General features: G+C 47.5%; 1 protein-coding gene across 3 annotated transcripts; it reads left to right on the plus strand.

Annotated features, from left to right (window-relative positions):
- The first annotated feature begins 332 nt into the window (after window positions 1-332).
- rbl2 (retinoblastoma-like 2 (p130)) lies at window positions 333-21,948 on the plus strand. 3 transcript variants are annotated; one of them, XM_039615158.1, is made up of 23 exons: window positions 333-903; window positions 978-1,040; window positions 2,710-2,840; window positions 3,500-3,700; window positions 3,835-3,899; window positions 4,277-4,405; window positions 8,397-8,557; window positions 13,496-13,560; window positions 13,722-13,893; window positions 13,976-14,139; window positions 14,211-14,326; window positions 14,396-14,499; window positions 14,903-15,040; window positions 17,081-17,245; window positions 17,530-17,638; window positions 17,742-17,996; window positions 18,070-18,269; window positions 18,352-18,528; window positions 18,913-18,984; window positions 19,073-19,163; window positions 20,058-20,302; window positions 20,585-20,758; window positions 21,470-21,948. In XM_039615158.1, exons 3-23 carry the CDS (start codon window positions 2,836-2,838, stop codon window positions 21,632-21,634), a joined length of 2,973 nt encoding a protein of 990 aa, XP_039471092.1. In that variant the 5' UTR covers window positions 333-903; window positions 978-1,040; window positions 2,710-2,835; the 3' UTR covers window positions 21,635-21,948. The 3 variants fall into 3 exon arrangements, with proteins under 3 accessions (XP_039471092.1, XP_039471093.1, XP_039471091.1); XM_039615159.1 differs by lacking the exon at window positions 978-1,040 and having other exon boundaries at window positions 333-913; XM_039615157.1 differs by lacking the exons at window positions 333-903; window positions 978-1,040 and adding an exon at window positions 1,059-1,480.
- The last annotated feature ends 1 nt before the right edge of the window (window position 21,949 follows it).

Below are 21,949 nucleotides of genomic sequence, written 5' to 3' on the forward strand. Positions count from 1 at the left end.
ATAATGTAAATAACCTAATAATTATCCTTATTGCTGTTTTAGAGGAGCGGTGCTTCAAAGGATAGTCGCAGATTTCTGTCAGAATCTGCAGATTATACAGTACAAATAAAATGTTCACGTTGTCTTCCCAACAGTTTCACTGACATCTACACTGGATGGCCAGGAAGCGTTCGCGATGTCTTCTCCGGCGCTGATAATTGGCGTCTGTCTTGTGTCAGTGACGTAAAAGACGGATTTAATGCGACGTCCGTTCAAACAGCAGTCGCTTTCTAAAACATCGGATATGTATCGGATTCAGTACCACATACGAAAGTGACCCAGATCGGATTTGAAAATATCGGATTTGTGCCGCTCACACTGTCATACCATGATCGGATATGGGTCGCATAGGGTAAAAAAAAATCGGATTTGATGCGCTTTCGCCTGCAGTGTGAACGTAGCCTTACATCTTTATTTTATGACTCGTTTGGGCTCCTATCTGCTGTTTAGTGTATGATCCCTGTCATCTGCACGGATTTCCACACACCCACAGTCAGGAAGTGTGGTTCAGGCCTCAGCTGATTATTAAAGGATCTGAAGGGTTGAGCAGACGTGTGTACAGTGCTACAGCGCAGCTGTACTCAGAGTCTAATCTACTGCCCACAGTCACAGTTCTGTGGTAACCGCAGTATTACTCTATCAAACTCTCCCGAGATATAATGGATGCTTTTCTTTCACACACTAATGTCATGCTTGAACAGCTTTATTTGCCTGGGGTTGTTCTGACAGCTGAGTCTGTGTCCTGTTTCCTTCAGCAGGATAACGGACTGAAGTCCAAGTGCGGTTTCAGCCTTTGCTTTCACTGCACTGTGAGGACCTGTGCAGCAGATTAATGACAGCCGAACGATGAGCGCTCATTTAAACGTTTGTACAGGTTTGTGTTTCCCGCCTTTTACCGCTCACAGATTTTACAAAAGTTATAATTTAATGTTTTTCAGATGGACTTCCGGGCGAGCGGAAAAACACAACACAACCGGAAGCAGCAGCAGTGTGATTGACAGGTCGGCCCACCCACTCACACTCAGCTACGCACCTTTAGTGGGCGGGGCCCCGCTACGTTGTTTGTGCTATTCGTTAAAGCACGTACGCAGAGACGTGACGTTTGACGCTGTGGCTGGCAGCCGCGCATGCGTGCCTATCTGTCAGTCAGAGGACTTTTAAATGGCCTCGCAGTCCGGGAGCCCCGGTGCTCGGTAATAACGCCGTTATTCAGGACATCAGCCCCGTGAACAGCGTGTCCGCGCGCCGCGGGAGGCCCCCTGTGCCCGGCGGGATCGCGCTTTGTCCGGTCAGTGCGGTGAAAATGAGCGACGAGGACGAAACCGCGCAGAGAGCGCGCCGCGGGTTCGAGGAGCTCTGCAGGGCGCTGAACATGGACGAGGAGGCGAGCGGGGAGGCGTGGAGGAGCTACGAGAACATCAGCAGGAACTTCACCCTGGAGGTAGCACGCTCACCTGGACAGGTGGCTCTGTGACGTGTTTCTGACGGGTCTCGGTGTCCACGGGCAGGGGCGTGTCCGCAGGGGGCGGGGGGATGCCCCTTTAACTGTAGCGCTGTCATATTCTACCAGCAACAAGTATCTGAATACTTTTACTTGAGTACTTTACCGTGTGCCCTGCATGGCGTTTCCTCCTCCATCAGGTGGAGGTGGTGTTTATGTTGCTCCGCCCAGCAGCCCGACGTGTTAAACACAGTAATAATAAAGAACTGTGCTACACTAATATCAGCATAACGAGTACTTTAAGTACTGTGTGTACTTGGATCTGAGCAGTATGACGGTGAATTTTACTTCAGTGATGGCTCTAAGTACACTGAATGTGAGCATTAAATACCCAGGAACGCCCCTCAAGCGAAGGCTGGGTCCATCCTTCAGAGGACCCGGCCTTCGCGGTCTACGTGGGCCGAGTCCTTCAAAGACCAAGAAGGCCGGAAGTGAGCGGCTGTGAAATGGGACGGTCTAGCCTTCAGATCTGCGTCACCGCTGTCTCGGTGGAGTTTAATAAACTCGGCCGTCTGCTCCTTGCTATCTAAAATATAACAGGACACTGGAGTAAACTCTCGACCGTCTCACACTTCTGTTTAATCAGTTTTCTGTTTGACGTTTATTCAGCTGTGTGAAAACCACCCGAGGGATTAATAAAGTTTTATTTAATCTAATCTAATCTAATAACTTTAATCACAGCCAAACCGATTTACTCACAAACAAATAAAACACTGAAAAAAGCCAAACAATTACATTTTTAGGTTGTCTAAGTGACTTATATATTACGTTTAACCTGAGTCACGAAAGACAGCGGGGGTCTGAAAACGATGAAGCCGGGAGTCCGCTGCTCTCGCTGGCTCGAGTGACCATTGAACCCCCGGCTTGCTATCAAGCGGGTGGGTAACAGACGTCTCCGAAAACGTCGGAGCACTTTTGCAAATATGCGATATCTTGATAAACCAAGCAGATATCTGAAGTTTACACAGCTACATTCTCGCCTGAAAATATGTTAAAAGTTTATTTTGTGACCCAGAAAGGGAAGGAGACGAGAGTGCTGTCCGTCCCTCGATGCTTCCTTCGTCCCGCAGCCTCGTCTGCATTTCTGCGCACGTCTAATCTTTTAAATAAAAATGATATTTATTCAGTAACGTCTGCAAAGCTTCCTGTCGTCTCGTTTCCTGTCGCAGGGCAGCGAGCTGCACTGGTTGGCGTGTGCCCTCTACGTGGCCTGCAGGTCGTCGGTGCCCACGGTGGGGAAAGGCACGGCCGAGGGGAACTACGTCTCTCTGACCCGAATCCTGCGCTGCTCCGAGATGAGGTCGGTGTGCCCCTCCCCACCTTCACACCCACAGAAACACAATCACTGAAGACATAACGACACACAGCCAGGCAGGTAACCCAGGTGAAGAGAATCAGGGCGGGGCCAGCAGGCACAGTAACAGAGGCAGACCTTCAAAATAAAACAGGAAATAGACAAAAGACTATGAACACGAGGGAACACGAGAACCACTGAGACACACAAACAGCTGGAAATGAGCAGGAAAACTAAATATATAAAATAATATCAGTTACAAAATATTAAAAATGATGAATAAATAAAAATAGAATAAAATGGAAATAATCACAATAATAAAAATTAAAATTGAAAAAGGTTTTTAATTGTGTGATCAAAACATGAAGCTGTAAACAAACAATGAGATTTATGTTCAGATATTTGTGATACTGTCACGTTATCTGCTCTGCACCTGCATCAGTAATCAAGCAGATTCACATAAACGTGGCTGATTTTATTTCCCATAGCATATCATCTAAAAACAAAAACACAAAATAAGAATATAAATAAATATAAATAAATAAATGATAGACCCTGTCAGACGTGCGCTCTGTGAATGGTTTAGAGGCAACCACGAGGTTTATAATACGCCGTCTTCGTGGTTCGGCGTGCTTCTCATATCCCCGCCCTCTGCTCCTCCTCAGCCTCATCGAATTCTTCAGTAAGATGAAGAAGTGGCAGGACATGGCCGACCTGCCGCCGGACTTCCGTCAGAGCACCGACAAGCTCGAGAGGAACTTCATCGTGTCCGCCGTCATCTTCAAGAAGTACGTCCCCATCTTCAAATCCATCTTCAGGGCGCCGTCAGAGGAGCCGCCGCGAGTGCACCGCAGCCGCAAGCAGAGGTGGGACTGTGACCTTTCACCTCACCTTCATACTAACCGCTCAGTATTCAGTTCTTTGGTGTTTGTTGGTGTGGTCGCCGGGCGGCGGCGGGACTGCGGCGTCCGCTAACCAATGTGCGCGCTTTGCTTTGCAGACGCCACCCATGCACCGTGACCGAGGTCTTCAACTTCTGCTGGGTGCTGTTTGTCCACGCCAAAGGTAAGCACTTCCTGTTTACTGATGTCAGAGAAGTCCGTCCAGCGCCCCCCGGTGCAAACAACAGCTGGTCACAGACAGCTGGAGGTTTCGTCAGTGGGAATAGTGTTTCCCTCCCACTGTCGCCAAGTGCTCGCTCACGTGTGCGGTGTTTCTCTGTGTTACTGTCGGGTCGGGTTGGGATTGGGAGCTGCAGAAATGGGATAACAAATAATCAGGACTGTGAAGCTTCAATCTCTTCTTCTTCTGCAGCTTTGAGCGCACTGCTGCATCCCAGCAGTCACTCAGCTGGAACGCCAGGTCTCGGCGTGCGGCTCACTTCCTGCTCTCGGCTCTGAGTCCAGTTTGCACCTTGATGATGTTTCTGCTTCTTCTTTCAGGGAACTTCCCCATGATCAGCGACGACCTGGTGAACTCGTACCACCTGCTGCTGTGTGCCCTCGACCTCGTCTTCACCAATGCCCTGCTGTGCAACGCCAGGAAGGACCTGCTGAACCCGGAGTTCAAAGGTGCCGTCCCGAGGCTGACGTAGACATCGTTCCTGCCTCTGGGTTAGGGTTAGCCTTTTTTTCCCTGGTGCAAGTCCCGACTACTAGATTTACTAGCCTGCGCAAATTTGCATAAATTCCCCCCGACCTTAACACCTCTTGGCACCCCGCTGAGATTTTCACAGGTCTTCAGCTCCACTGTTCTCCTGCTTTTGTTGTGCAAACACACCCTCCCCCAACCCCTAACCATGAGAGATTCAGGTCTTTCCTTCCCTGCAAGGCTACTTTCCTTCCTTACCTGCAGCGTACTATACACCATGGTAGTTTCTATGTGCAATATTTCTCATATGCAATATTAGTTCTTGTCAATCCTTGTCACTACATTGCATGCCTGTCCATAAACATATATACACAGAGTTGTACATATATTTATATAGCCACACCTTATATAATATGCATAAAGTGTAGTTATACACACAGACATATCTATATCATATATATATATATACACACACACAGATAGATAGATAGATATGTGTGTGTGTGTGTGTGTGTGTGTGTATACATACACCAAAATTTTTGAATACTCGTGTCCATATATATGTTTCCAGATTGTTTGTATAGTGCACTTTCTATACTGTGCTCTGTCCACTTTTTTGCAATGACAATGCAGATTTTCCACTTGTGGGACAAATAAATGCAGATTTGCTGTGTGTGTGTGTGTGTGTGTGTGTGTGTGTGTGTGTGTGTGTGTGTGTGTGTGTGTGTGTGTGTGTGTGTGTGTGTGTGTGTGTTTGTGCAACAGTGGCATTTGTTTACTCAGATCCAAGGCAGGCCAAACCTCTGTGTTACAACCTACATACAAAAGACACACATTCACAATACATGGATACACAAGTCTGTTTTATTTCAAAGTGTTTCAAACTTTACAGCGTTTGCAGACCCAGTGTCCATCATCCCTGCATTTGGCACAGGTAAATTTCTTACATGTTGCACAGGTAAACCTGCTGCGATTCCTGTTGCAGCTCTCTTGCACCTGGCACTGTGTTGTCTTTACAGTCCCTGGCACAGCAGCTGCAGCAGCCTGCCTCTGTGCTAAGATTTCCTTGTGCTGCATGAATCGGCAACGAAGTTGCTGAGCTAGAAGACGCAGAAACAATCTTCTTTTGCCTGTCCACCCTGTACATGCCTTATACAAAATGTAGGCATTCACTGCCGCCAGGTCCAGCATATTGTAGAAAACCGCTACTGGCCACCTGCGTGTTGCTGATCTTACAGAATACATCCGTGCCATTTGGTCCAACACGTCTACACCACACTGTAAAAGCAGAGCGAGAGAGTCATGAGTATATGTTTTTTCTATAGGCCTGTATAGCACACATCAGAAAACATTGTAGCACTGGTGTAAAATTGTACACACATTCACATACCTTCATGTGGTTGTAGTCTGTGATCGTGTTGGGTTTCCTCTTTCTGCCGTCACCGATCGTCACGTCTTGGTGCATGGAACTTAGAACACACACAGTCTTGTTTTTTTAGGTGCATAAATTGTCAAGGACACACTGCCACTTCTAAGCACTGAAGTGGAGAATACCTCTCGCTTTGCAGTATCTTTTGCAAGTTGAGGAAGTTCACGCCGGACTTTATTCACCGTGCCCAGTAACGTTGTTTTGCGCTGCAGCAGTCTGTGCGACAGTGACAGTGAAGTAAAGAAATTGTCCGTTGTGACGTTTCTCCCATCATCCAAAAACGGCTCCATCAGTTTCATGACCACGTTCTCTGCCAGCCTCTCTCCTTCTGACGACTGGGGTCCTTTCCCAAGTAAGGAGATGCACTGCAGACATATTTGGTGTCCAAATCCGTGGCCATCCAGAACTTGATCCCAAATTTGTCTGGCTTGGTTGCAATATACTGTGTGAATGGACAACGAACCTTGGTAGGGAACAGCTGTTCATCTATGGTCATGTGTTCTCCTGGAGTGAAACTCTTAGCACAGTTCTCGTTGAAGCGTGTCCAGATGTCGGAGATCGCTGCAAATTTGTCTGTTTTCACCCGTTCTGCCCGCGTGTCCCTGTCATCAAATCGAAGGTGTTGCATAATTGAAATGAATCTATCTCGGGGCATTGTCTCTTTGATTACTGGCACCAGAAATCCTTCTGACCAGCAATCCACAATGGCACCAACAGGACACATGATTGCTCTTACAAACAGGATTGAAATGAATGCCATAAGTTCATGAACTTACAAATTCCAGTCCGGCTCTGTTCTGCGGGGTTGATGTACCGTGCACTCTCTGATGGTCTGCAGCATTCCCACGTCTAACAGGCAAAGGAAGCTTTGGAGCACACTTGTAATCTTACGCTGTCGGAAGATAAACAAATAGAGAATGGTAAATTTACATGAACCTCACTCTAAATGGGTCTATATAAATATCATATCTACTATGGCAGTGACAAACCTTAGCAGACTCTGTGGGTCCAGCTTGCGCAGTGAAGCACGAACGATTTGCTACTGCACTGAGCATTCCAATGTCCTCCTCAACCCACACAGTGCTGTCTTTTGCCGTGTGGCTCGGGCTGGGCTTCCCAGTACCACGGGGCCTCTTCTGTGGAGGCATGTTGGGTTCTTGTTCCGTCTCCTTTTCAGATTCTTCTGAGGAGGTATCAGTGGCCTGCTGGACAAATTAAACCTCTCCTCCATCAGAATCTACTTCGTCCATTTCCTGAAGCAAGGCCAAAGCCTGTTGCACAGAGAGGTTCTTCCTGCGTGGCAGTGATACGGAGGCCATCCTGATGTGCATTCTCAGAAATGCGAACAAGAAATGATTCTCCCGCCTGGGTCGGTCTGCTTTTATGCACAGCACTGTGCTGTAGTCAAGCAATGCCACTTCCTCACATACACAGTGACAATGGAACAATGGAAGATCTGTGCTGAGAGTCAAGGAAGGTGTCAATGTGTGTCTTTCATATTTGCAGGTCAGTCAATGTGTGGGATATTTTGTATAGATACGGCAGGCATTTCTGAAAGTTGTAACACAGAGGTTTGGCCTGACTTGGATCTGAGCAACTCTGAGTGAGCAAATGCAAATGTGCCAGGCCTCAAGGATAATGGGTGGTTTGCACAACAAAAGCTGGAGGAGAAACGAGCTGACGACCTGTGAAAATCTCAGCAGGGGTGATTAACACCTCGGGACTTGCACCAGAAAATAAAAAAGCCAGTAATTCTAGGGGGTGTTGGGTTTAGGGAGGTTACGCAAATTTGCGCAGGTTTAGTAAATCTAGTTGTTCGCACTTGGTTTAGTGTTTGATTGCTATAGTAACGTCTCCAACTCTTTGAATAAATCACGTGAGCTGCAGAGGAAGCCTGCTTATCGCTCAGCTGCAGCGTTGCGTCACATCTCAAATAAATCAAAGGCGGAGCCTGCAGCAGGCTCCGTCAGCGCAGCCCTCACTTCCTGTCAGGTTTCCTGTGTGCCCCCCGTGAGGCCCTGAAACACCGTGTGATCCCGTCAGGCACAACCCTGGAGCTGAGCGAGGTCAGACTCAGGGAGCACGCCTGCTTCGTTAAACACTCCGTCCATGAGCAGCGTTTCAGCATGAAACTAACATTTACAGAAAGGTGCACGTTTAGAGCCTGGAGGGCGTGGTTCAGCCCGCTCAGGTGACACAAGACGCTCCTGAAGGTTTGGGTTAAATACCTGCTGCAGGTATGAAATGAACTTCCTGTTAAACAGGAAGAAGGTCGTGCTGACTGAACCAACAGGCCAGTAATCAGGGTTTTATTATCCTGGGATTGAATCAGATGTAGTAATCTCGTTCTTCTGATAAGATGAGTGTAACCAGGATTAGAGCTGATCAATATTATCAGTGCGACTCTGAGGACGTGGATCCTCCTCGGGCCGCTGTGGGGTTAACATGTGAGGAATAAAAGTTGAAATGATGTTATGATTAAAAATAACAGAAGTTTGTGTGTTGTGGTGTCTTCATGGTAACGCCGTCTCTCCGTCCCGCAGGGCTTCCTGAGGATTTCGGCACCAAGGACTTCCGGCCGGCCTCGGGCCCGTTCTGCTTCATGGAGCAGCTGTGCCGGTTGCACGACGGCCTGGTGCTGGAAGCCAAAGGGGTCAAAGAGCACTTCTGGAAACCCTTCATCAAGAAGCTCTTCCACAAGAGGGTGAGCCACCTCCTCCCACACCTTCACTCAGGTGAACACACCTGAGCAGGTGCTGGGCCTCGAGAGCCTCGGCGAGGTTTCCTCTGTTGGGCTGGAGCCACTTCACGGGCTAAAAGAAGAATGATGGGCGTATGTTTCACACCAGGCGTTAGTGAGGGTGTTGGAAAACTGCATGTTAGTGATCTGGGTTAAAGCAGAGGAGTCAAACATAAGGCCCGGGGACCAGAGTCAGCCCAGCAAAGACTCCGGTCCGGGCTACAGCACAGTCGGAGCAGCTTGGGATTGTGCACGTGTGTTGCACTGACACATTTTATTGATCATCAGGGGCGGATCTAGAGAAATTTTCTTAGGGTGGCATGAGGGTGGCAAAGAAATGAAATGGGGTGGCAAAATCAAAGCCTTTTTTTCCCCCCCAAACACATATGCAGGTGGTTACATATGGTTAAAATGATTCAAATGCAGTAAGTATACACGTTATAGTCTATAACTTAATTATTGTCTGTAGCCCACATAATTACACACTTTAGTTACATAAAACATTTGAGTTTTGATCTTATGTACAGTATAGCCTGTATAATAAATAAATATGGAGCCCAATAAGCAGTGTTGGGAAGGTTACTTTTAAAATGCATTCCATTACAGAATACTGAATACATGCCCCAAAATGTATTCTGTAACGTATTCCGTTACGTTACTCAATGAGAGTAACGTATTCTGAATACTTTGGAATACTTAATATATTATCATGCTGTTTACAACTACGTGAATGTACTATTGCTGTGATTTATTACTGTTACTGAAGGTCCGCGGCTCCGAACCGTAGTAAAGGGACCTCTGGCTAATACGTCGGGTTCGTGTCGGGCTGGTAGCCGAAAACTAGCTTTACTTTGTTGTCTGGGTCAACTTTGCTTGCGGAGACAGAGAGGCGTTGAAAGGCTGCTCCAACGGAACTTATTTTTTCCGGAGGAAAACACGAACACAGTGTACAGTTGAGTCTTAATAGCTTACTTACAGCTGGGCTCGTCAGGCACTCTTCTTGGCTGCAGTGGTTATTATTATATTTACATGCTTCCAGCTCCCGTTTTTGCTCCGTGACAGCTCGGACTTTTCCTTTCTCTCCCTCCCTCGCTCACAGACACATCACGTGTATGGCAGTCCATTCTCCCTGCAGCACGGACTACACTGCCCATCAGGCTACATGCTTTAGGGCCATGCCTGTAGCATTCTGCCTATTAGCTTAGCACAACAACAACAACAAAAAGGCGCTCTCTCACCCAGAAAACACGCAGAGAGAGAGCGTCACCCTGTAACCATGGCAACCGTAACGCTGCCGCCTGGAACAACAGAACGTAGCTGTCAAACAAACCCAAACAATCCTGACCCGCAACCAGTGTTGGGCAAGTTACTTTGAAAAAGTAATTCAATTATAGTTACTAGTTACTTCTTCAAAAAAGTAACTGAGTTAGTAACTGAGTTACAATATTCTAAAAGTAATTAATTACTTGAAAAGTAACTATTGCGTTACTTAAAAAAAAAACAAAGAATGTTTAACCCCCTGGGGTCCAGGGTATAATTGGCCACTTGTTTGGTATCATCCTTTTCAGCACAACCTCATGTGTCTGAATTTACAGTCATGTTTTCATGTTGACATACTGTGTTAACACATCTGATCTAAAATCAGACAAAAAACATAAAATCAGTGTAGAAAAAGTTATATTTTTTACTGTAACAACCACAAACATGTTTAATGAATCATATTTCATAACTTTAAATGCAAATATTAATTGTCAATTTTAAAATCCTATGCACAAGTTTTGCAAACAACAAAGTTATTTGCATCCATTTACCTTTTACCCTTTTTAAAAATAACCATTTCAAACTATTTACAGAACAATCAGCTGTTCTTCAATAAGATGCTGCACAAATTATTTGTGCCACTCCCAAAAAATATTTTCTGTCCACTATAAAGGAGAACATCACAGCCTGATACCTGCAGGTCTGACAGCAGCAGGTGTATCACTGCTGTTTCTACCTGGAGACAGCAGTCGCCTCATTGTTCAGACACACAACACAAAACTATCCACAACACTACACACTAACTACACAAGACAACACATTAACTACACACCCCAAACACGCTAAACGTCACAAATCTCACATCTCAAAACTCGCTCTCTCTCCCTCTCTCTCTCTCTCGACGTCACTCCTAAAACTTCCTGTTTTGTTTTGTTTTTTGCTCATAAGCAGAGAGTGCTTGCTAGCGCTAACGTGACGAAACTATTGAGGAAAAAACGCCGCGAATATCTTGTTTATCATGACTCTGGTTTTACGTGGCCTATCGACACAGTTTAAAAACTGGCACCTTGTTGCTTTGTCTTTAAGTGGTCATGTGATTGGCTTACCACGACTACTTTATTCTTCCTCAGTCAAACAGCAGCACTCATACGATTGTTTTGCCCCCTGAGCTCCAGGTGTTGTGCTAGACAGTGATCGTGATTACCGTCCGCGGGAGCGCGCAGCTGCTTAAAGCTGTAGCGTCCAGATTACTTACAGCTACTTCCTGCAGCTGATATAAGATGCGGTAAGCTGAACACAGCTTCAACCGTCTGTTTGTTGAAAAATAGTAACGGACCGCGTTTCCTTGTTAGTAACTGTAACGGCGTTGTAACGATAGGAATAGTAATTAGTTAGATTACTCGTTACTGAAAAAAGTAACGCCGTTAGTAACGCCGTTACTCCCATCACTGCCCGCGACAATATGAAACAGGAAAGTACCGCCGTGTAATCCATTTATTTCAACAAAGTAACTGTATTCTGAATACCACCTTTTTAAACGGTAACTGTAACGGAATACAGTTACTCATATTTTGTATTCTAAATACGTAACGGCGGTACATGTATTCCGTTACTCCCCAACACTGCCAATAAGTATAAAATCCAGAAAGCTACACAACATGGGGCGGTTCATTTACAAACACAAGTCTAACTCAAGTTTCACTGTTTTTTGTTAGAAAACAATCACATTGTTACAGCTTAAATTACACAAAATGTCAGAAATCTGCACTGTCATGAACAAAAATTTAAACCTAATTTTTCATGATTTGTTGGATGAACCCTCTGAGGTCTGAAATACAACCGGACATTTTTGACTCCTTTTGAGTTTACGTTTGTATTTCACCCTCAAATTGTTTCATTTATTTTTCCTCCTTGCCTTGTTTGGTATCTTTTCAGCTCAACTGAATTTAGTTGTTTTTTTCACTGACATACTGCATTAGTACTACTATTACTATTAATAGTACTATTACTGATATGAAATCACACAAAGAACTTAAAATCCTAGAAGTATTTTTTTACTGTAAAAAAAACCACAGACATGTTGAGTAAATTTTTATAACTTGAAATGCAAATATAAAATGTACATTTTGTAAACATATACAACTATTTATCTAAAAATGCCGTTTTTTTCATTTTGTACAACCATTTAAAAATATTACTAAAACTAAAATGAGAGAACAATCAGGTGTCACAATAAGATGCCCCACAAATGATGTGTGCCAGTAAAAAAATGAGTTTGTCCACCAAAAGACAGAACAGCACAGGGATAAACCTGCAGGCCTGACAACAGCAGGTGTATCACTCCGCTGGTTTTCTACTTAGTGACAGTGTTTACGTTTCAAATGTGCCTTTGTGACATTCATTAGTGCCCTCACTGACACACAAAACAAAACAACGACTACACAACAGAACAGCTACACAAGACAACACAACACACTAAGTATACACTCCACACTAAACGTCACAAATCTCCCACATCTAAAAACTCTCTCTCTCTCTCGCTCGCTCTATCTCACTGCCCTCACCGTCACTCTAAAAACTCTCCCCTCTTCCTAAACAACCAAATCTCACGTGTTGACTTTTTTTAAAATTGGTCGACATGGTACATTTTTCCACCGATAGGAAAGAGGTGGCTTTTTTTTCCTTTCTTTACTGTTTTCGCGCTGACCTTAGAAAACGCTTAAAACACACACACACAAACGTGACGACAGTATTTAGTAAAAAGCGTGGCTTATATATATTATCATAACTCTGGATTTACTGGCCTGTAATTAAAATTTAAAACTTTGAAGTCCGAACTTTCAATATGGGCTGAAATAGAGACTCAGCGTGGCTGCAGCTTGTTGCTGTGTCAGCTTACATCAGTCATGTGATTTGGAGGTGCAGCGTGTCCGTGGACCACAGAGGGTTAATAACACTCACCTTCCTTCCATTTCCAGAGTGTAACATCCAACCACCTGTGTAAAATCCGAAATTCCCATGGTGTTGTTCAAAATGTGCTCTGGCACAATCATAAGCATCGCTTGTTACTGAAAACAAGAAAAAAGCCGGTCCTGCTTTGGGCTGAACCATTTGTTAATGGTGGAGGGGGGAACACTATGCAATATATTCAGTTTTAGCATTTATATTCACTGTTGACTGTAACTGGCCTCAAAGTGTTAATGCTATCTTATTTTAATAAACAACACTGTCATATGCAAAACTGGGGTGGCACTTGGGGTGGTAAGGGATCATTTTAGGGTGGCACTTGCCACCCCATGCCACCCTTCTAGATCTGCCCCTGTTGATCGTGTAGAAAAAGACTGAGTGGGAGCCCCGGTGTTTCCTATGAACACGTCAGGAATGCAGTGTGCAGTAAAGCGAGTGCGTCTTTAACGTGTTAGCTGCTTGTCTGCTCTGCTGAGATTCTGACTTACTGAGCTGATAAATGATAATCACGTCAAACATCAGAAATCATTTAAAGTTTATTGCATTTAAATGTAAACGAATAATAATATGATGATGGTCGGTTTGGTCCCATAGAGCAGGTGCTTCGTACCTGCACAGGTAGGAACCATGTTGGTGTTGGCGCTACACTGAACTTCCTCTCATGTTCATTGGCAGATTCTTCGAGGAAAGGAGGACAGTCTGACCGGCTTCCTGGACCCCATGAACTTTGGAGACAGTCTGTAAGTTTGAAGGTCGTCCTGTGTTGGTTAGTTGGTCCTGTTTACCTGTAGCAGGGGGTAAATTAAAGACCCATGTGTTTCTGACTCCTCCCCCTGGTGACGGGTCACGGTAACAGCACGTAGACCTCGCTGACCGCCCTTCTGCTCTGATTCATCCTCAGTTTGGCGCTCAGCCGCCTGTACGAGGAGCACGTTTTGGCCACAGGCAGCCTGGACGAGAGGATCTTCACCGGCGAGGGGGCGAGCGAGGACATCGGCACCCCGGGGCCCTGCCTGTGCGAGGGGGCGGAGAATCATGACAGCGCCACCTTCAGGCTCCACACCAGCCTCGCTGTAAGACCTGACCTCGCCTCTTTTTACGCTCTCTGATTGGTTTGCTTCCCGCTTCGCCAACATGCCGCCTCTTCCCCCCCAGGCCTCAGCTCTGAAGGTGTCCACCCCGCTGACAGGAAGGAAGTACGTGCAGGAGGGCAGCCTGGCGTCTCCGCTCTCCTCCGCCATGAAGAGTGTGGGCCGTCTCCACACACTGCTGTCGGGCACCAAGCAGGGGCCGAGCGCCAAGCTGGCCGAGACGCTCAGGTACGTGTCAGGATGTCTGACACTTTCTTTAACTCTGACCCTTTCAACACGTCTGCTCTCATTTCGCCCAGGAGCTGTGCCAGAGACCCGAGTGACGCCATCAGCCAGCGCCTGAACGACATGTTTGACGTCTTCTCCCAGCACTACGAGGACGACGCCGCAGATGGCAGCAGGGCCATTGGGAAAGGTACGCACGCAGCCTCGCATCACTGCGCAAGAGCGACCTGCTGTGACTGAGAAACGTTTCTCCTCGCAGACATAGTGGTGAAGTACTTCCACCTGGCACAGGCGCTCTACTACAGGATCCTGGAGTCGGTCATCGAGAGAGAGAAGATGATTCTGGGCGATGCCGACCTGTCTGTGAGGGAAAAAACACTTATTTCTATTTTCAGAGCAGCTTTGCATGACTCACAGATCAGAGTAATCCTTCTTTATCTCAGCCTCCATCACTGCTTCCTGTTTGAATCTGCTCGCTCCGTTCAGAGGAGCTCCTCGGTACACACTTACAGTTTTTCCCAGATTATCTCACATGCAGCAGTGTACTGATAAAGTCATCTTATAAAGTTCATAGCTTCAGTTCAGTGTTTGTCTCCACAGCTTTAAGTGATCAAAGACCAACACAAACCAAACCAGCTGATTTCTCTCATATTATAAACCTGCAAGCAGGACGTCCCACTGCTGCTCCTCATCTTCATTTGGTACTGCACTGTGTGTGTGTGTGTGTGTGTGTGTGTGTGTGTGTGTGTGTGTGTGTGTGTTGCAGTGTATTCTGGAGCAGGATATCTTCCACCGCTCTCTGCTCGCCTGCTGCTTGGAGATCGTCATCTTCTCCTACAGACCTCCTGGAGATTTCCCCAACGTGCTAGGCATCTTCCAGCTGCCTGCCTATCACTTCTACAAGGTATCAATACGCCCTTATCAAAAAGTAGGTCCTAACGAAGTTTGTTTTTCTGAAAACGCCAGATGACTGGATGGATGATGGATGGATGGATGGATGAGTGGATGATGATTGGATGGATGGATGGATGGATGTTTGGATGGATGGATCATAGATGATTGGATGGATGGATGAGTGGATGATGGATTGATGGATGTTTAAATGGATGGATGGATGGATGGATGGATGGATGATGGATGATTGGATGGATGGATGAGTGGATGATGGATTGATGGATGTTTAAATGGATAGATGATGGATGGATGGATGGATGGATGGATGATGTTTGGATGTTTGGATGGATGGCTGATGGATGGATGGATGTTTAGATGGATGCATGATGGATGATGGGATGGATGGATGATAGATTGATGGATGTTTAAATGGATAGATGATGGATGGATGTTTGGATGGTGGATGGATGGATGAATGGATGGATGATGGATGATGTATGGATGTATGGATGGATGGATGGATGGTGGATGGATGGATGGTGGATGGATGGCTGGATGGATGATGTTTGGATGGATGGGTGATGGATGGATGATGGATGATGTTTGGATGGATGGATGGATGGATGGATGGATGGATGGATGGATGATGGATGGATGGATGGATGGATGGATGGATGGATGGATGGATGGTGGATGGATGGATGGTGGATGGATGGCTGGATGGATGATGTTTGGATGGATGGGTGATGGATGGATGATGGATGATGTTTGGATGGATGGATGGATGGATGGATGGTGGATGGATGGATGGATGGATGATGTTTGGATGGATGGGTGATGGATGGATGGATGATGGATGGATGGATGGATGGATGGATGGATGGATGATGACTGATGATGAGATGGATGGATGGATGGCTGAATGGCTGGATGGACGATGGATGGATGGATGGATGATGTTTGAATGGATGGATGATGGATGGATGATTGGATGGATGGATGGATGGATGGATGGATGGATGATTGGATGGATGTTTGGATGGATGGATGATGGATGATTGGATGGATGGATGAGTGGATGATGGATTGATGGATGTTTAAATGGATAGATGATGGATGGATGTTTGGATGGATGGATGGATGGATGGATGTTTAGATGGATGCATGATGGATGATGGGATGGATGGATGATTGATGGATGTTTAAATGGATAGATGATGGATGGATGTTTGGATGGTGGATGGATGGATGAATGGATGGATGATGAATAATGTTTGGATGTTTGGATGGATGGCTGATGGATGGATGGATGTTTAGATGGATGCATGATGGATGATGGGATGGATGGATGATTGATGGATGTTTAAATGGATAGATGATGGATGGATGTTTGGATGGTGGATGGATGGATGAATGGATGGATGATGGATGATGTATGGATGGATGGATGGTGGATGGATGGCTGGATGGATGATGTTTGGATGGATGGGTGATGGATGGATGATGGATGATGTTTGGATGGATGGATGATGGATGGATGGATGGATGGATGATGGATGATGGATGGCTGAATGGCTGGATGGATGATGGATGGATGGATGGATGATGTTTGAATGGATGGATGGATGATGGATGGATGGATGGATGATGTTTGAATGGATGGATGGATGGATGGATGATGGATGGATGATGTTTGGATGGATGGATGATGGATGGATGGATGGCTGAATGGCTGGATGGATGATGGATGGATGGATGGATGATGTTTGAATGGCTGGATGGATGATGGATGGATGGATGGATGATGTTTGAATGGATGGATGGATGGATGGATGATGGATGGATGATGTTTGGATGGATGGATGATGGATGGATGGATGGATGGCTGAATGGCTGGATGGATGATGGATAGATGGATGGATGATGTTTGGATGGATGGATGATGGATGGATGGATGGATGGATGGCTGAATGGCTGGATGGATGATGGATGGATGATGTTTGGATGGATGAACAGTTGGATGAAGAAAGCTTGTTGTCTCTCTGTGCAGGTGATCGAGGTGCTGGTGCGGGCGGAGCAGGGTCTGTTTCGGGAGGTGGTGAAGCACCTGAACCAGGTGGAGGAGCAGGTCCTGGAGAGTCTGGCCTGGACTGGCGACTCCCCGCTGTGGGAGAGCCTCCGCGGGGCCAAAGACCACGCCCCCAGCTGCCAGGAGGTCCGTCCATGTTTGATGATGTATATGTGTCAGTGTTTCCTTCTTTGTGCTTTTCTGTTCGTGTGTCCTGAGGTCAAATGTAACTGCAGACGTTTACCTATTTATGTTTGGTGGTTTCTGACTCTGGGTGAATAGGAAGCCTCGCTGTGATCAGCTGATTCTGGTCCTGCTGATCCGTAAAAATGTCCCGCCTGCTGCATGAAAGTCTAGTCCTCGCTTCTCCGCTTCCTGTTTGGCTAAACAAAGTTTCAGGTGTGCTTCATCAGCAGGTGTGTGTATTTCAGGTGATGCCTCCTCAGTACCTGGAGCAGCAGGATGAGAGCAGCTCCGGCAGCGTTCCCGTCACTCCGGTCAGCCACGGCGCCGAGCTCAGCAGCAGCAGCACGCTCAAAGGTCACACACCTGTTACCTGTCACACCTGCACACTGTGTGTCTGTGACTTCTGATGCGGCTAAAGGACTCTTGGAGCTCATTGGCCCTCCTCTTCCTCCTACAGGTGTGTCCCCCTCCCCTACCACTCTGTTGGACCGTTACAGCTCGCCGCCGGCTGGCACAGCTCGCCGCCGTCTCTTTGTTGACCCCGTGGACGGCGAGCCTGGCCTCACCTCCAGTGGCTCCGCCAGCACTGCTGTCGCCAAGCCCACCCAGGCGAGCCTCGTCACGGCCATCCCGGCGGGGCAGACTGTGGTCACTATGGCAACCGCCACTGTGACCGCCAACAACGGGCAGACGGTGACCATCCCGGTGCAGGGTGAGGGTCAGCAAACACGGGCCCAAAGGTACAGGTGAGAAACGACATGCTCTTACCTCTGACTTCTCTGCAGGAATAGCCAATGAGAGCGGAGGGATTACCTTCATCCCGGTGCAGGTGAGCGTGACAGGACAGGCCGGGGCCGCTCTGCAGTCGCTGCCCGCACAGGCGCTCGCCGGCACCATCGCCGTCCAACCAGCCACCGTCAAGCCGGCCCCTAAACTGGTCAGCAGCGTGCTGAGGAAGGGCTCGCTGTCACTGTTCTTCAGGAAGGTACGTGCTGGTGCACATGCTCAGTGCGGCCCTGCTTCCACTCTGTAGATGTGATTCGTTTACCTGCGGCGTTTCCTACCAGGTGTATCACCTCGCCAGCGTCCGCCTCCGAGACCTCTGCACCCGGCTGGACATCATGCCGGAGCTCCGGAGGAAGATCTGGACATGCTTCGAGTACTCGCTGGTCCACTGCACGGACATGATGATGGACCGACACCTCGACCAGCTCCTCATGTGCGCCGTCTACGTCATGGCCAAGGTCAGTCAGGTTCTTCATCGTCATGACAACGAGCTCAGAGATGAAGGTAGACGTTCAGAGACTCACGAAGAAGAAGAGCAGGTTCAGTTAACAACAGGTTTGCTGCATCCTGCTCTGTGTGACCTTTAACCTGAACCTGAGCACCATCAGACCCCAGAGATGAGAGCACAGAGGTATCCCACCTGCTCACCTGCAGGAGCTTTAAAGGGTTAACCCTCTGCCTCCATCTTTACTGTCACTCAACTCTTGACTCTCTGGTAACAGGAACAGGAAGCTTCGCGCACTCGTTTTCAGCTTTTCTGCTCGTCTTTGACTTGGTGCTACAGGAGGAACGTCTTGTGAGCTCTGTGCTCCAGTAACATGTGACCTGTTTGCTTCTGTCAGGTGACCAAAGAGGACAGATCCTTCCAGAACATCATGAAGTGTTACCGCTCTCAGCCTCAGGCCAGCAGCAACGTAAGGAACTCTTCCTCCCTCCTGCTCACTGTGTGAGGAGAAACGAGGGGCGACGAGCTGCTGCTGATGTTCTGTGTTCATGTTTCAGGTCTACAGGAGCGTGCTGATCTCAGGGAGGAGGAGGCGTCACTCCAGCACCAACAAACCGAACCCGCCCACAGACGGCGGCCAGGACGCAGGTACAGACACACGACCTCCCTGAGCATGCTCAGTCGGTTCAAACGTGTGGAAACGTCAACTCTGTTAGCGGTGTGTGTTAGCGTGTGTGTTATCATGTGTGTTAGCAGTGTATGTTAGCGTGTGTGTTATCATGTGTGTTAGCAGTGTGTGTTAGCGTGTGTGTCATTCTGTGTTAGCGTGTGTGTTAGCAGTGTGTGTTAGCGTGTGTGTTATTTTGTGTTTTAGCAGTGTATGTTAGTGTGAGTGTTAGCGTGGGTGTTAGCGGTGTATGTCAACATGCGTGTTAGCAGTGTGTGTTAGCGGTGTGTGTTAGCGTAGGTGTTAGTGGTGTATTTTAGCGTGAGTGTTAAGATAAGATAAGATAACCTTTATTAGTCCCACACATGGGAAATTTGTTAATTTGTTGTTAGCGGTGAGTGTTAGCATGCGTGTTAGCAGTGAGTGTTAGTGTGGGTGTTAGCGTGCATGTTAGCGTCCGTGTCAGGTGGTCTGGTTCGGTTATGATTATAAAAGCGTTATAAACCTTCAGTTTCTCACAGAGATCATTTTAAGCTCCTATAGAAGAAACCGGTTGTTTTTGGGCGATGCTAGCCTCAGGGTTAGCTTACAGATTCCACCCCTCTCCGTCTGTTTATGCTGCTGCAAGCCGCTTTGCAGCCCACGTCTGACCCGGATCGTCCCTCTCCTGCTGTTTGTGACGTTCATCAGTGTCTCGCGTCAGTGACGTGCTCCAGCTGTCAGCAGTTTCATCACTCAGTCTGACGTGCTTCCTGTTTCCTGCTCAGGGGGAGATTTCAAACTGTTTTTGTAGCAGAAGCAGAGTGTCGGCCATCTTTGTGTTTAGTTGCCATCAATGAAGCGTCAGTGTGCTTTGACTCTGTTCTTCCTTCCAGCTGGTGGCGACGTCAGCCCGGTCCCTATTCGCTCCAGCAGCACCTTACCCACCCCTCAGCCCGGCAGCGCCCCCTCCACGCCCACAAACACCTCCAACAAGACGTCGTGCACCTCCACCGCCAATGCCGGGGAGGAGGAGCAGGAGGAGGAGCGAGGGGACCTCATCCACTTCTACAACAACGTGTACATCAAGCAGATGACGCCCTTCGCTCTGAAATACTCGCCAAACTCGCCGTCTGCAGGGGTACGTGGACTCAGCTGGGAGCCATTTAGCTGATCAATGACATTATTGATTATTAATGCAGCAGCTTAGTGTCTGAAGCTGATGATGAGACTTCTGGACCAAACATTGCAATTTGACTCATTTTAAATCCAAAATGTTTAAATATCAATAAATGTCATTAAAAATGTTCCAAAAGGCTCCAGCAGCACAAACACAGACCGGAGGCTGATGGAGGCTGACGGAGGCTGACGGTTGGGCGTGGCAGCATCGTTCTCCTGACCTCTTTGTTTTTCTCGTGCTCAGGTGGAGACCCCCCCTCTGTGTCCGTACCCCTCCCTGAGGACCGGCTCTCCCCGCCGGATGCTTCTGTCCAGCAAACACTCCATCTACATCTCGCCTCACAAGGCAGGCTCCGCCCCCTCACTGATGACCCCCAGGGAAAAGATTTACTACTACATCTGCAGCAGCCCCCCCAACGTAAGCCCCCACACGAGTCACCGCTCACGTTCACAGCAGTTATTTTATCCGTAACGACGCGTCGACGCCATGTGGTTTCTTCTCGTACTGAAACCAAACTGTTGCTTTGCTCGTGTGTCTGAAACATTTTGATGATTTTAAAACCTTCAGTCGTCGATTTACACTCAGCTTCTCCTGCCGGCGCCTCAAGCCACGCACAGCGGCGGCGGTTAGAAAAACCAGGGAGAGGCCGTCGTACCTGTGACGTGTACCTGGGCCTCCAGCGCTGTTTATGACTTCAGCTGATGTTCAAACAGTTTATTATACAGTATACAGTTTGACTTTTCAAAATAAAATGTTCCTCTGATGTTTTCTGGAGAAACTGAGCGTAAAACCAGCTTCCTGTCCCAACAACGGTCGTCTCGAGGTGCTTCATCAGAGTCAGCGTCCTCTAATGTTATTTAAACAGGTCCATGTGAACGATGCGGCGCAGACACAGGTTAGCTGTAGCTCATCAGTATTCAAGTGTTATTATTTAACATCTTTAAACAGGAAGTCAGATTACAGACGGATTCCTGAAATTACGAAAAAACGGTCTCCCCCCCAAGACGCCGTCGTCACCCTGGAGCAGTTTAATAAACGAGCTCCGAGATCAAAGAGTCAGGAATCTGAGCATGTGCAGCTCAGACCGACAGAGGTTTGAACACTAACCTGTGACCTCTGACCCCTCAGCGTCTCCAGGAGATCAACAGCATGATCCGCACCGGAGAGACTCCAACCAGGAAGCGCGGCATGGCTCTAGAGGAGGAGGCGTCGCCCAAACGCGTCTGTCCTGACTCCAACGCCCTAATGCGCCGCTTGCAGGACGTCGCCAACGACCGCAGCTCCTCCCACTGATGCACGCAAACAGACACAGCCGGAGTGCTTTATTGTGAAGGAGCAGCTTCCTGTGTTTTAGTTGTCTTGTCCTTTCTGTTTTTAACATCAATGTTTTAAATCTGTCAGTTTGGTCTTTAAGCTTCGTGGTGTGCGTGTTTCGTCTCCTTTGCTGTTCCGTGTCTGTAAATACGTGTACAGAAGAGCAAAGAGAAGCTATTTAACGGAGCTCAGAGCTGTAAGTTAAGTGCCTTTATTTTGTACTGTTTACATCTTGCAAGCGTTTCCTTGGTTACAGGCTCCTGATGTAAAAACAATAAACTGTGTGAACTGAGC

Source organism: Oreochromis aureus, linkage group 7 (genome assembly GCF_013358895.1).
Source record: "Oreochromis aureus strain Israel breed Guangdong linkage group 7, ZZ_aureus, whole genome shotgun sequence".
Lineage (NCBI taxonomy): Eukaryota > Metazoa > Chordata > Actinopteri > Cichliformes > Cichlidae > Oreochromis > Oreochromis aureus.